Source organism: Halichoerus grypus, chromosome 5 (genome assembly GCF_964656455.1).
Source record: "Halichoerus grypus chromosome 5, mHalGry1.hap1.1, whole genome shotgun sequence".
In the NCBI taxonomy this organism is placed as follows: Eukaryota; Metazoa; Chordata; class Mammalia; order Carnivora; family Phocidae; genus Halichoerus; species Halichoerus grypus.
This window is the reverse complement of record NC_135716.1, coordinates 49,039,115-49,055,363: the sequence shown is the minus strand read 5'-3', so window position 1 is coordinate 49,055,363 and position 16,249 is coordinate 49,039,115. Positions and strand designations below refer to the sequence as shown.

The 16,249-nt window shown below is 36.2% G+C and overlaps 1 protein-coding gene across 17 annotated transcripts in view; it reads left to right on the top strand.

Annotated features, from left to right (window-relative positions):
- Positions 1 to 16,249, top strand: part of RALYL (RALY RNA binding protein like) — a 677,252-nt gene that overhangs the window by 608,172 nt on the left and 52,831 nt on the right. For all 17 annotated transcript variants that reach the window (XM_036094135.2, XM_036094143.2, XM_036094141.2 and 14 more), the window contains one exon: positions 1,050 to 1,213. In XM_036094135.2, coding sequence (XP_035950028.1) covers positions 1,050 to 1,213 — 164 coding nt within the window. The remainder of the gene's footprint in view (positions 1 to 1,049; positions 1,214 to 16,249) is intronic.

Genomic DNA, 16,249 nt, shown 5'->3' with positions numbered 1-16,249 from the left:
ATAATAACACATCTGGTTCACTGGTAAATAGTTTTTAAAAAAAAAGTAAGTGAGTAAATATGTCCTCAAATTTTTTCTCTGACTTTTCATGCTTCTCAAATGTGCTAAGTCTGCAAAAATGTGTTGTTTATGAATATGCAGTATGAACAATATGAAGCTTCTGAATCTATGACTTACATATTTATATAAATGAGTAAATATTCTCATACTTTTATTCCTTTCACTGTTTAGGGGGAATGCATTGATTGTGGGGATTATCATTTTTCACTTTTTAGTAAAAGCTTCTAGAATTTTTATTGGTACTTTTTTTGGTTAGAGAAATTTTCAATAGCTTACTATATAAATATTACTAGTCTCAATTTACATGTCTAGCAAATGGTCAGAATAGTAAAAAGACATCGTGATACGTATTTCCACTGGTACTCTAGTCAACAAAATTTTATCCTCTTGCTGATGCCATTTTACTCAAACCCAGTCTCCCTTTTTCTACAGTCAGAGGAGTCTTGTTACTTAAAAAGTCCCTAGAGACAGGTACGGCACCATGTGGATTTGTCTCTCACAGCTGTTCTCTTTAATCTAGACTTACTTCAAGATGATTTTCCTTATGAGCTTTTTCATGATGGAACAATAATTTGCTTTGCCTTGCTCCTGATTCTGCATGATCTTTTCCTCTTTTCAAACTAGCGCGCTAATAAGTGTTGATGTATAAGAGGAAGATTTCTATCCTAAGAAGGACAAATCTGTGAGACTGAGCAGAGAAATATACTTGGGAAAAAAGCTCAGCCTGACTTCAACAAATGGCAGTGTAGCCTGGGCGCAGAGTTCCCTGTACTTTCATACCTTAAAGACGAGTTCATATTGGAGAGTTAGATTCTAATGTCCAGAACGCATAGTCCGTATTAGAATCCTGTTTCTGATAAACATCTGTGTGAGAACAAGAACAAAAACATTTATCGACATCTTTTACAAGGCCGTTTTCTTAATCATTTCACACATTTGACAGAACACGGAGGCATAAACCAATCTCAGCCACGCTTGTGTTTTTGAAGGTTATTCGACTACCACGGGCGTGTGCCTCCACCGCCCCGCACGGTGATTCCGCTGAAGCGTCCCCGAGTGGCCGTCACTACGACGCGCAGGGGAAAAGGAGTCTTTTCCATGAAAGGGGGATCGAGATCTACCGGCAGTGGGTCATCTTCATCAGGCTCTAAATGTAAGTAATCTTCCTTATTTTATTTCTGCTTAAGGGAGGAGCTAGGGGCGCCTGGGTGGCTCAGTCATTGAGCGTCTGCCTTCTGCTTAGGTCATGATCCCAGGGTCCTGGGATCGAGCCCCGCATCGGGCTCCTTGCCCAGCAGGGAGTCTGCTTCTCCCTCTCCCACTCCCCCTGCTTGTGTTCCCTCTCTCGCTGTGTCTCTGTCAGATAAATAAATAAATAAATCTTAAAAAAAAAAAAAAAAAAGAAGAAGAGAGGGACTACTTATCATTGCACTAATGCCTATATTCAATAAATTAATAATTATGGAGTGTCTGTTCGGTACATAGTATGAGAGAAATATAAAATGGCTAAGAAAGGGACTCAGCTTTGCATCATACTACATTGCAGTAGGGAGACAAACACAAGCGTGACTAACAAAAACCCAGGACCAGTTTGAAAACTTTTATCAGAGCAAGGACATGTTTTAGGCCCACCTGGTTTGTAACATATTACAGTTGTGAAATATAACATGTTGCTTTTAGGGAAGAAAAAAAAATTCACTTCGAAAGAGTGTGCATATAGTATCTTTTCAGGGAAATAGTATTCCAAATTAGTGCATGCTTTGAATATTTGAGCACTGGGACAATTAAGATAGGCAAATGACATAATAGAGATGTTAAAAATGTAACTTCCCGTACTATGCTAAATCATTATGGTTATGTGTCTGAAAGTATATTTTATGTCATAAAAATAAAATAATATTAACATAATTTCACGTTAATTAGTGAAAAGTAAAGATACAAACTTTCTGACAAAACACACTGCTAAATTTTTATACAGACGGATTCAGAAAAACTAATTTGCTATTAGAATAGTATTCATAAGGAAAAGATAGAAAATCTTCTTGCATTCCTTGAGATTATTTTGTAGCAGAGAAGACACAGACAATAAGCAAACAAATTAGAATATGAGATGTTATACTGTAGATCATTGCTATGTCAAAGAATAAATAAAGGGAAAGAGAAAGTTTCATAGGATGGTATATGGCTACCTCTCTCTGATGAAAATGGCATTAGAACGGAGACTTGATGGAAGCAAGGAAGTGAGAGAGTGAGCCTGAAGCTCTCGGGGACAAAGCGTTCTGGCAGGAGAATGGTCAGTGCTGAGACCTTAGGTTAATAGTCAGGGAACAGCAGGGAAACCAGTGTGGCTGCAGCAGAGTAAGGGAGGGAAAACGTAGCTGGAAATAATGTGAGAGAGGTAGAGAAAGGTCAAGTTCCAGAATAGATTGGCAGGCCATTGTAGAGACTTTGTAGTTACTCTGCCTCCCAACCTTTTAAGACAAGTAAGGCAAATACTATTATCTCAATTTTATTTTTTTTAAAGATTTTATTTATTTATTTTAGAGAGAGAGAGAACAAGCCTTGGGGATGGGCGGGGGATGGGGGTAGAGAAGCAGACTACCTGCTGAGCAGGAAGCCTGATGCAGGAAGCCTGACCCTGAGCCAAAGGAAGAAGCTTAACCGACTGAGCCACCCAGGCACCCCTATTATCCCAATTTTAAATTGATGAGTAAACACAGAGAAGGTCACATAGCCAAGACTAGAACTCGTGTCTACATGCTGTCTACTATAGGACATTGCCTTTAACCTTAGTACCATCAGAAATATCAAGAAAGGACACTGTTGAAATACTTTGTTTTTACCTGAGAATGTGCAAAAACATAGTTACCAGAAGCACTGATGCTCCTGGTAAATGACTCAAGTTTGGTTTGCTTGGACTTTGACTTAGCTAATAAAAGCTAAATAACAAATTGATTTAGAGTTCGCTGTGTACTTATTTATCCATTTATCTATCTATTCTGTGGATAAATATGAATTCCCCTTTTGAGTTTTAGTAATAAAAGGAAATTAGTTTCTGCAGCAATCTCTAAACAGAGTCGTGTATGCTCTCAGATTATCATCAAAAGCAAAGAAATCTCTTGAATTCGGTTCTTGCTGTGAAAAAATGAACATTGAATTGCCTGCTAGTTTTATAGAAGACTTTTTTACCATGGTAATACTAACTTCATTTCAACTAGAAATATCTTAAGCATCTGTGGAGTCTTTGTCCTGTGGTCACTATTAAAACAATGTTTATCAATGGGAGCTTTATTGGCTCTTTGAGCATGTAAGTTCTACATTGTGTAAGAGTATTCTGGGCTTTGTAGAACTTTAGCATTCTTGACGCCCAAACCCTAAATGCCAGTAGCATTCCTCAGTCTTTGTAACAGCTGTATCTACTGTTAGACATTTCTAAATCTTCCCTAAGGAGATAATACCCCCCTAGTTTAGAACCACTGAGTGGTGGCCATTCTTGGGTAAGTGCAACCGAGTAGGATCCAGCCACTTGACTGTCATATACCCCACTGTTGCAGAGAAGAGTAGTAGTTTCCAGAAGTTATTTGAAAGTAAATATCTTTTTTTTTTTTAAAGATTTTATTTATTCATTTGAGAGAGAATGAGATAGAGAGAGAGCATGAGAGGGGGAGGGTCAGAGGGAGAAGCAGACTCCCTGCCGAGCAGGGAGCCCGATGCGGGACTCGATCCCGGGACTCCAGGATCATGACCTGAGCCGAAGGCAGTCGCTTAACCAACTGAGCCACCCAGGCGCCCTGAAAGTAAATATCTTAATATTTAGATGGTTACATTGTTTTTGGCCTTTTTATTTTTTGATTTCTAGTTTTCTTAGATCATGGAGAGAGAATAAGGATTATAAAAATCTTTTTTGAGGATATTAAGAGTTCCTTTGGGTTCCATAATAATCAGATTTTCTAAATGGAAAATAGAATATATTTTCTGCTTTTCACATAGAACAGAATGTGTGTTTTACCCTGTTGATTGTATTATACAGTCCTCTCTCGACTTGCTCTTTTGTGGAAAATTATGTCAAATTATGAAAGTGATTACTTAAAATCTTCTACAATGATAGTGACTTTATAAAATTTTTCTTTTCTTGAGGTTTGGTTTTATGTCCCATGTTGCTTAGATGGTTTTTAAATAGTGTTTTATATTAATAATAAGAGAAAGAATAATAGCTAACACTTTTTTGGTGTTTATGACAGCTGTTGTTTCAACTATGCATTAATACATATATGCATTTACATATATTAATTCATTTTACAATATTAATTTTACATATATAAATTCATTTATTCCCTATAACTGCCATATAAATGGAGTATTATTATTATTCTCATTTTATAGATATGGAAAATGAGGCATAGAAAAGTTGAGTGATACCTCTAAAGTCACAGAGCCATTCAATAACAGAGCCAGTTGCTATAGCCAGGTTCTAGAGCATCTGGTTCCAGAATGTAGTCTCTTCAGTCTGTGGCCTTTTCAATACTGACTCTCTGTAACCTCTTGGAGAATTGTAACTTTTACATTTATATAGTATTCCATTTACTATTTTTAGCTTTGAATTCTGCTTTGTCTGATACTTTGATCCTTTACTGATAAAGTTCTCTTTTGGTCCACATTTCCCTCATACATCCATTTATTTTTTCGTCTTTTTATGTGTATTCGTTTCCTAGGGCAGCTGTAATAAATTATCATAAACTGAATGGTTTAAAACAACAGGTATTTGGAGGCTAGAAGTCTGAAACCCAGAGTGTTGACTGAGTTGTGCTCTCTTTCTGGAAGTTCTAGAGGACAGATCTGTTCCATTCCTTTTTCTTAGTGTGCTGGCAATCCGTGGCATTCCTTGGTTTATAGACGTTCCACTTCAGTCTCTTTCTCCACTGTCCTATGGTGACCGCCCCCCCCCCTGCCCCCCCGCCAAGTCTCTGAGTCCTTGTGTCTGTCTCTTCTCTTCTTAAGAGGACACCAGTCATACTGGATTAGGGCTTACCCTAAATGACTTCGTGTGGAATACATCAGCAGAGATCTGTTTCCAAATAAGGTCACATTCACAGGTACTTCAACAAATCTTTTGGGGGAACATATTCCAACCCATAGCATGGTCACTTCCTTCCTTCCTTCCTTCCTTCCTTCCTTCCTTCCTTCCTTCCTTCCTTTCTTTCTTTCTTTCTTCATTCAATTAACTGTAGTTAGTGTTATTTTAATGAAATATAAATCTAAACAATATTTATATGTAATTCACTAGCAAGCAAAACGAGAATCACAATTACACATTCTTTCTAAAATCATATAGGCAGATTATATTATATACACACACACACGTGTGTGTGTATGTGTGTATTCATTATTTAAAAGTACTTTTATAATTAGCCTGGTACCTGGGAATAACAATAATTTTCAAATTTAAATCACAAATGAAAAATTCTACTGAAATGTAAAATATACTATGTTAATATTGGCTTAAGTGAATGAATATTTACTGAGGTACCTCTTGCTCTTTTATTAATAGTTGTTTCCTAGTATTTAATGACTTGGCAAGTACAGAAGAGGAAATTAATGTTATAGCTTAGACAATCTATCATTTCTTATTTCAGAATTTTAATATGACTGAATTCTGCTGTGGAAAAAAAATACAAAGAAAAAATATATTAACACTATAATTTGCCAAGGTTGAATACTAATAAGTGTTGAAAATGGATTGCTCTTTTAAAAAATTAAATTACCAAAAAAAAAAAAAAAAAACTACCGCTAAGTATTTGTCCCTTTGCAAATCAACTTGAACTAAAACTATGCAGTTACCCCCCACTCATCTATGGTTTCGCTTTCCAGAATTTGTTACCCATGGGCAACCAGGGTGCAGAAGCAGATGCTCCTCCTTCTGCATATCATCAGAAGGTCAATGGTAGTCTAATGTTACATCATGACACCCATGTCATTCTTCTCATTTCATCTCTCACAGGGCATTTTGTCACCTCACATCATCACAAGAAGGATGAGCGCAGTATAATAAAATATTTTGAAAGAGAAAGACCACATTCACATAATTTTATTAAAGAATATTGTTATAATTGTTCTATTTCTTTCTGTGCCTAATTTACAAATTAAGCTTTATCAAAGGTATGTATGTATGTATAGGAAAAAACATGGTATAATAGGGTTCAGTACTATCTGCTGTTTCAAGTATCCACTGGGGGTCTTGGAATGTATCCCCCAACTATTGTAATCAATTTGTGCTGTCCCATGGAATCATAAGATAAAAAGATGTGATGTTGTATTCAAGCATTTTGCAAAAGAGAAGACATGAATACTTATGAACTTTAGCTGTAGTTTCTTAGTGGAAAAATGAGTGCCCTCTGAAAAAAAACATTAAATCAATTTTAAAATAATTAACTTAAATTCTAATGTTTAACAAGAAAAATCATTTTTTAAAATATTTTATTTATTTTTTTTAAAGAAAAAGAGCACCTGCAAGCAAGGGGGAAGGGGCAGAGGGAGAGGGAGCAAGAGAGGATCTTAAGCAGACTCCACACCCAGCATGGAGCCCAACGTGGGGCTCGATCTCATAACCCTGAGATCATGACCTGAGCCAAAATCAAGAGTTAGCCGCTTAACCAACTGCGTCACCCAGGCGCCCCATTTTTTAAAATTTTTATTTATTTTTTTTACTAACAAGAAAAATCATTGTAAGTTTTGATGTCTTTGGGGTCCTGTCAATGTACTTTTGATGACAGAATAGGTCATAGACTAACACAAAAGCCCTCAAGCACCTAATGGGAAATTAAAGATAGTTCAATTAAATTTAATAAATAGTTGTTGAGAACTAAGGAATTGTTGTGTTGTTTTTTTTTTTTTTCCCTCGAAAGCATGTTATTTAAATATGGAGGCAAAGCATCAACCAGAGATACAATGATAATATCCAGCAAAATATCATTAAACATCCCCATCCATCTATTATCTTGGCCAAAATATATATTCTGCTTTTAGGTTTTAAGGAAAGAAATTGCTGTTGGCCATAGGGTTTAAAGAAAGCTTAATAGAAGATTTTGAGTTAAGTTTAGAAGGATAAGTGGATTTGAAAAAATAGAATCAGAGAGACTCCTGCTTTCCAAGACACAGTACCTAGGCGGAGAAGAGCAGAGGCTTTGCTGTAAAATTGCCTTGGGATGGAATCCGTATTAGACAACATACTCACTTTTGGCCTTGGGGAAATCCTTTAATCCCTGTATTCCTCCATTTTCTATCTGGAAAATGGAAATAACAATACTATGGTTGTGGGAATTAAATTACTTATGCTTATAAAGTTCTTAGGCAAGTCTTGTCACATAGTTAATGTTCAGGGAGGGGTTTTATTGTTGTTGTTGTTGTTGTTACAACAGAGTATAGTAGTCAAGGGTATTAGATATGAAATTGCTTTAACTGGAATCCAACAGTGGCTCCGCCATTTACGAATTGTGTGTTTTGGGGCAACTTTGTTTGCTGTACCTTGGTTTGGGAAATAAAAATAATCTGCCCTCTCCATAAGTTTTTGTGAGGATTAAATGAGCCAACACACATAAAGCTCTCAGAACAGTGTCTCATATTCTAAAAGTCTTAATAATAAGCTATAATAGCAATAATAATGGTTATTATTATTATTAATTACTATTATTATCTAAGCAAAAATTTAGTGCTAGATATGTCAGTTAAGAAACTGCGGGTATTATAATTAAGCAGAGCAAAAGATAAAGTTGAGTAACTGGACAACAGCAAACTGTGGAGAATATTGAAGGGTTTGAATTTCATCCCGGGCTGAGGGAAAAGATTCTCGGCAAAGTGGTATCTGATCAAAAATAATAGTTTAAGAAATTTATATGATGGCTATATTTGTTTGCTAGCGCTGCCACAATAAAATACCATAGTCTGGGTGGCTTAAAGAGCAGAAATCTATTTTCTCACAGTTCTGGGGTCTGGAAGTTGGAGATCATGGTGTTGTGTGTGTTTGTTCAGGGGCTATAAGGGAAGGTGCTGCATCACCCCTCTCTCCTTGGTTTGTAGATGGCTGTCTCTTCCCTGTGTCTTCACATCATCTTCCTTCTGTGTGTGTGTGCCCAAATTTCCTTCTTATAAGTACACTAGTCATAGTGGAGTAGGAAATATTGGATCGAGTGACCTTGTTTTAACTTGATTACCTCTTCAAAGGCCCCATTCATAAATACAATCTCATTCTGAGGTATCGGGGGCTAGGACTTGAACATATAAATTTTGCAGGGGACATAATTCAACCCATAACATGGATGTAATATGCATATAAAACCTAAACAAAAGGGGCACCTGGGTGGCTCAGTCGGTTAAGCGTCTGCCTTCAGCTCAGGTCATGATCCCAGGGTCCTGGGATCGAGCCCTGCATCAGGCTCCCTGCTCAGTGGGGAGCTCGCTTCTCCCTCTCCCTCTGCCTGCCTCTCCCCCTGCTCGTGCTCTCTTTCTCTCTGTGTCAAATAAATAAATAAAATCTTAAAAAAAAACCCAAAACCTAAACCTAAAAGTATGGAGATCTTGGCATACCCTGCAATGCTTTCTTATTTTAAGAGCCAAATTCTTGGATAGTATTTAGTTCAGTAATTAATTTAGGAGAATGAGATTCAGGCCCATTTAGCTCATCTTGGTAAACACAACTGAATTTCTCAGATGCACATGGCTTTACAGTCTGAACACTGACAAGCACTTAGTATAAACAGAGTAATAAATCCTTGCTAACATCACAACCTAGTATTTAGATACAAAGTAGCACAACCAAAATAATTATAACGTATTTACCATAAATAAATAAATAAATTTGTGAGCATCTCTTCTTGGCTTTTTTTCACTAAGTTTTAATGTGGCTCATTAATATAACCAGAAAAAGAGGCAAATAGCAAAATATTTGATAAATTCCTAATACCAGTATAGCTTGTGAGCATTTGAGATGTTTTCTCAGTTCCTCTATACAAGTTATGATTTTCTTTGTGCTCCACTAAAAGTTCCAGAAAGGATCTAATCTTTCCACTGTGGGATTATAAAAGTTTGTGAGCATTAAATCCTATCAAAGGATCTTAATAACATTTTTTATCTCTGCTGCTGCTTCTGCTGCTTTTTCCCAGATCATGTGCTGACAAGCAGAGCCTTGACTACTCTCCTGGTCTCTTGACTACTTTTCTGGGCTCTATGCGCTCCCCTAATCCCATTAGTTGCATGCCCAACTGCAGGATTATTCAAAACAAATTACTTCTGTCAATTCCTCACTCAAAACTCAAAATTGCTACCATTTACCTAATAAGAGTCGAAACTCTTTTTCAGTGACTTTTCAAGATATATCTGATCCCGTACTTCCAGTTTCCCACCACCCTTCCCCTAGCTTAATTGTACTCTTATTTAAATGCTTTTAAACTCATGTTCATACACCTCCACCTGAAAGCCCTTTCCTTTATCTCAAGAAATGTGTTATCAACTGTGTTATCTATCTTATACATAAACATTATTAATAATTTTACCTGGTTCTCAAGGTCCAGTTCAGGCAATACCACTCACATGAAACAAGTTTGGACCCCTCTGTGCTACAAGGGCATCATCATAAAACCAAACCTGTTGTTCATCTTCCTATTACAAGACTTAAGCCCTTGGATTCATGTTACGGTCATTTGTATGCACATCTGTTCTCTCCACTTTAGATTACAGATTCATTCTTCAAGATACTTTTGCACTGCACAGCGTATACTCTTAAAATATTTGTGGAATATTTGTCACCACTATTATTTTTGCCTTCCACATTTTACTTCTTGTTTTTCACGTATTTCATAGTTGACTATGAACTACATCTTTAAAAATGCTACAACTCAGGGAAAATTAGTTCTGGAATGTTGAGTTAGTAAAACAAGGGGACAAATTCTGGCCTACATTCCTGGGTCTGAAAGAAGCCAGGCTGTTGATGCTCATTTTCAAGCTCTGTAATTTAAGATTTGCTACTTCCTTTACTTAGAAGATCTCTTTCACGGGCGCCTGGGTGGCTCAGTTGGTTAAGCGACTGCCTTCGGCTCGGGTCATGATCCTGGAGTCCCTGGATCGAGTCCCGCATCGGGCTCCCTGCTCGGCAGGGAGTCTGCTTCTCCCTCTGACCGTCCCGACCCTCCCCCCTCTCATGTGCTCTCTCTCTCAGTCTCTCTCTCTCAAATAAATAAATAAAATCTTTAAAAAAAAAAAAAAAAGAAGATCTCTTTCACTTGCTGAAATTCAAATCATCCTTCCAGTCACAGTTCAAGGACCCATTCCTTCATGAATATTTTCACAGCCTTCTGGCCCCATGAAAATGAATTTTACTTGTCTTTCCCCACGTCGTTGACATAAGTTCAATTCATCAGCACCTATTACGTGACTACATAACTGCCAAACCAATATTCTGTAAATGAAACAGACATGGTTTCGGGTTCTTAAAATCTGGTGGGGAAAACCAAAAGGTAGGAGATAACTTCCATATCATGCGGTAGGTACATTTCACTTACTCCTCCATTATTTTATAAATTTCATGTTCATATGTATTATAAGAAGTTGCTTACACATTTACTTCCTCCACTAATTATAAACTGCATGAGGTTAAGGAGGCAGTTCATCATAATGAGAAGCTCATGGCTTGGAGAGGCAGGGGAAGAATCAAACAAACAAAAATGAAGCATAGCTTTGGAATCAGGCAGCCTACTCTAAACTTGATTTTGTTGCCTTTTTATTAGGCAGTCCTTTTTTTTTTTTTTTTAGAAATGTGCAAATAGATTTTTTTTATTTTTTATTTAAATTCCAGTTAATATACAGTGTAATATTAGTTTTAAGCGTCCAATATTGTGATTCAGCACTTCCATACAAAACCTGTGCTCATCACAAGTGCCCTCCTTAATCCCCATCACCTATTTCACCCATCCCCCCACCCACCTCCCCTCTGGGAACCATCAGTTTGTTCTCTATAGTTAAGAGTCTGGTTCATGGTTTGCCCTTTTCTCTTTTTTGTCCCTTTGTTCATTTCTTTTGTTTTGTTTGTTAATTTTGATATATGAGTGAAATCATATGGTATTCATCTTTCTCTGACTTATTTCACTTAACATAGTCTTTAGCCCACCTATGTCATTGCAAATGGCAAGATTTCGTACTTTTTTATGTCTGAGTAATATGCCATTTTATATATATATATATATATATACACACACACACACACCACATCTTCCTTTTTTTTTTAATCAGATCTAGGGTTAGGGTTCAGGTTAGGGCCAGTATTAGGGATAGGTTTAGGGCCAGGGTGAGGGTTAGGTTTAGGGCCAGAGGGAAGGTATGTGCCTGGGATCCTGTAGTTCAGAGACCCCTCCAGAGTGTTAGGTTTAGGGTTAGTGTTAGGGTAAGTGTTTAAGGGTTAGACATATTGCTAGGCAGTCTTAAACACATTATTTAACTTCTCTAACATTCACTGTTCTAATCTATAAAACAATTTTAATAATACATATTTTGTGTATTTATCATAAAGATTAATTAAGATGGTATATGTGCAGCTGGTAATGGTAGGCTAGATGCATGGATGCATACAGCAGGTATTTGAGTAATAGTTATTGAATAAAATAATGCACTCATTTTTCATTTCATTTTCTCTTTCTAAAAATATATAGAAAGAATTAGTGTAGATGTAAGCAGGCATGGGTATTATAAATGCACACATATGCACATATATGTAATTTGTTTTTCTAGGAAATTCCATCCATGAATGTGGTAATTGCCAAACCATATTTACATATATAAATGGAGAATTACACAAATTGCTTCAATTTGTTATAGCAAAATTTTTTAAAGTCTGACTTTTGAAAACTATTTACAAAGTTGGCAAATTAGCTTCTGCATATTAAACTAGCTTAAAATATATGAATAAGAGGAAAAGGACCAAAAGAAGCTGAAGTAGACAAATTGAAGTGATAATGATAAAGATTTCTTAAAATCTATTTTATGGAAATCAGTGGTCTTCATTTTTTCTGGATGTTACTCAATTAAAAATAATATGGTTCCTTAATGCATCATGAAGGAAAGAGCTAGAACTGACGATCGTATTTTTCACATCAAATGAAGCTGTATGGCACAATAAAGTGTGTAGAATTCATAGTCAAAAGACCTGGGTTTGAGCCTGAACTTTACCTGTTCAGATTATTACATTACACACAGCCATTATATGACTTTGAGAATGTCATGTAAATTGTCAGATTCTCAAGTTCCTTTACTGATGAAGTAGTAAATGTAAAAGTGACTAATAAATTAAGTTCTGTGCAAATTATTTTTATTCCTTTACTGTTTTATATTTAAATAATTTATCAAAGGCTGGGGGAAATAAATAAAAAGAGAAACAAAGTAATGTGAATAATTGTTGAAGTCCACATGTTCACAAACAGTTTTAAATTTTCCAAATAGTTCCTAAAAGCATGGTGTTGGTGAAGGAGGGTATATAATTATTTAGACCAGGGTTTCTAAGGCTTGACGCTATTGACATTTTTAATCAGATAATTCTTTGGTGTGGTGTTGGGTGGGGGGCTACCCTGTATGTTTTATGACGTTTAGCCAACTGGCTGCCCACCAAATGCCAGTAACACCACCCTCTCTGAGTTGTGACAATCAAAAATATCTCCAGACATTGCAAATATCCCATGTAGGGCATTACCCTCTGTTAAGAACCACTGATCTAGACAGTTAGCTGAAGCTTCTTTATTTGTCCCTGAATAGACTTGACCCCACAGGTGACTAAAATAAATTGAAATATTTTTCACCACATAAATCAGAGATGCACACATTTTTTGATATAAACAGATAGTATCATCTCATAAGCCTAATTTCCTTTTTGGATTATATCTCATCTCGCTGGAAAAAGCACAAACATTATCTTGTTGACTGTATCAGAATGTAATAACATTTATCAGCAAATCAATGAACTCTTTAGAGAGAGCAAGTCTGAAATGATTTAATGTGGCTTCTTTTTTCTTTTTTTCCTGAGTAGAATACTAACTACAGCGATGGTTTAGGAAAAATATTTGAGATTATCTGTATGATGTAAACTGACTCCTAGTTTCTGTAGTATCCTGCTTGCCTAAAAGCAGGCTAGAGTAATATATTCTAGGAACTTTATTTTTATTCATTTATCATTTAGATGATCTTGAAGAAAAATTCTAAATTCAAGCCCTATAATCACCATAGAAAAATAAAGTATCATCAGCTGGAAGCCAAATATTTTTTATTATGACAGTATGTTTTCTTTTGTCTGTAGTTTTCTTTTGCAGTTTTTGTTGTAAAATTTATCTAAAAGAAAAGAGGAAGACGTTTTTCCTTTGAAGATAGTATTATTTTTGTCTCAAGTTTTTATTTAAATTCTAGTTAGTTTACATACAGTGTAATATTAGTTTCAGGAGTAGAATTTAGTGATTCATCACTCTGCATACAACACTCAATGCTCATCACAAGTGCCCTCCTTAATGCCCATCACCCATTTAGACTATTCCCCTGCCCACTTCCCCTCCAGCGACCCTGTTTGTTCTCTACAGTTAAGTCTGTTTTCTAGTTTGCCTGTTTTTTCTTCCGCCTACATTTATCTGTTTTGTTTCTTAAATTCCACCAATGAGTGAGATCATATGGTATTTGTCTTTCTCTGACTTATTTTGCTTAGCCTAATACTCACTACCTCCATCCACATCACTGTAAAATGGCAAGATTTCATTCTTTTTGATGGCTAAGTAATATTTCAGTGTGTGTGTGTGTGTCATCTCTACTTTATCCATTCATCAGTTGATGGACATTTGGGCTCTTTCCATAATTTGATGTTGAGTATCTTTCCATGTAACTGTTAGCCATCTTTATGTCTTCTTTGGAAAATGTCTGTTCATGTCTTTTGCACATTTTTAACTAGATTATTTGTTTTTGGGGTGCTGAATTTTATAAGTTCTTTATAGATTTTAGATACCAGCCCTTTATCAGATATGTCACTTGCAAATATCTTCTCCCATTCCATCGGTTACCTTTTAATTTTGTTGATTGTTTCCTTCACTGTGCAGAAACTTTTTATCTTATGAAGTCCTAATAGTTCATTTTTGCTTTTATTTCCCTTGCTAGTAAGAAGTTGCTACGGCCGAGGTCACAGAGGTTGCTGCCTATGTTCTCCTCTAGGATTTGGGTGGTTTTCTGTCTCACATTTAGGTCTTTCATTCATTCCGAATTTATTTTTGTGTATGGTATCTGGTGTAAGAAAGCGGTCCAGTTTCATTCTTTTGCTTATTGCTATCCAGACTCTTAAATACAGAGAACAAACTGCTGGTTACCAGAGGGGAGGTTGGTGGGGGATGGGTGGAATAGATAAAAAGGACTAAGAGTACACTTGTCGTGATGAGCACTTAGTACTGTATAAAATTCTTGAATCATTATATTGCACACCCGAAACTAATATAACACTGTTTGTTACTTATGTGTGAATTAAAAAAAATAAAAAAATTTTAAATGTAACAATTAGCCCCTATATTACTCAGAATAAAACCCATAGTATTTAACTTTGGCCAACAAGACTCTATACAATCTTCTCCATATACCTTTTCACTCTTCTCCACTCTTCACCTTACCTCTTGACTTCTTGTATTCTTCTTGCACTTGCTCATTCCGCTCTAGCCACATTGTCCTCTTGTCTGTCCCTAAAACACATCAAATATACTTCTGCGTCAGGCCCGTGCATTTACCATTCCTCAGCCTCATATAGTCTTCCATCCCACTATCCTTGATATTCCCATGACTTGCTGCCTCCCCTTATTGAGACTTTTGCTCAGATGTCACCTTATCAGTGAAACTTTCCCTTACCACTGTATATATGTATTGACAAATCTTACTCCCTAGCTAGGTCTTCCCTAACCTCTTGTATGCATTTTATATTTATATTTATAAACAAATAAAAGATATTTGTTTGTTGTCTTCTTCCACTGCTAGATGGGTGTGCCATCACTTCAGGGACTTTTGTCTCTCTTGTTTATGAATATGTCCCCAGCTCTTGGGAAGGAGCCCAGCAATAACAGATCTTCATGAATATTGTTGAATAAATATGTTAGACACTTGAGTCAAAAATGAGAGCAGTTCCTGCTCTTGTCAGGGAGAGAGACATTTAAAGAAAAGATCATTTAAAGTATCATTTGAAAGAAGTATGAGTACAAAGAGGATGAGCTTTTTAAAGAAGAGGCTCAAGGGTTGAGGATGACTTTATTCTGTAGGCAACATTTGAGCTGACTATTTAAAAATCAAATGACATTTACCAGGTGGAGGAGATGAGAGTGTAGGGCAGACAACAGAAACACAGGTATAGATGTCTGAAAACACAAGACACATTAAAGGAACAAGGAACAGTTGTGACTAAAGCCTAAGATAATTAGAAAGGCAAGCAGATGAGTCAAGGGAAGGTAATTTGGAGCTGACTGGGAAGTAAAGCAATTTTCTCCATCCCAAGCCCCTAGCTTGTCTACATTAGGTTACTTTTACATAACAATTATGTAACAGCAAGTTGATTGAAATCATTCCATATTATTCTTAGTAAAAAATACTCCTGACTCTCATGATCTAATTCTCTATATAAAAATAAAGGCACTATATTCTATGCAATGTATCTTTGAAGATAAAGATATTAGATTTTGAAGAACTGAGGTGGAATTAGGGAAAAATACAAAAGTGTGGCTGCCAAAGGTATATGTCCTTCTCAGAGTGCTTCTGATTAAGAAAAGGTATATTTCCATGCTAATTTTCTTCTTGCACTTCTTGTTTGCTTATCTATCTCTCCATTAGACAGCCAATTCCAATTTAGTGTCTGGTACATGCACAAAGCTTTAAAAAAGATTTGTTGGTTGGGTTGAAATTGCATCCAGTGACCTACCTACTTATACATATACCTAAAGATCTTCTGAAATTTGCTAATTTCTTGCTGTGTTTAAAACACAGAGCTATAAATTCCGTTAAACATGCAAGGAGGAAAAGAATGAGAGAAAGAAAGAGGAAAGAAAAAAAAGAGATAGAGAAAGAGAAAGAAAGAGGGAGGGAAGGAAGGAAACAAGGAAGGAATGAAGAAAGGAAGGGAAAGGAGAGAAGGAATGCAGGCAGGCAGGAATGA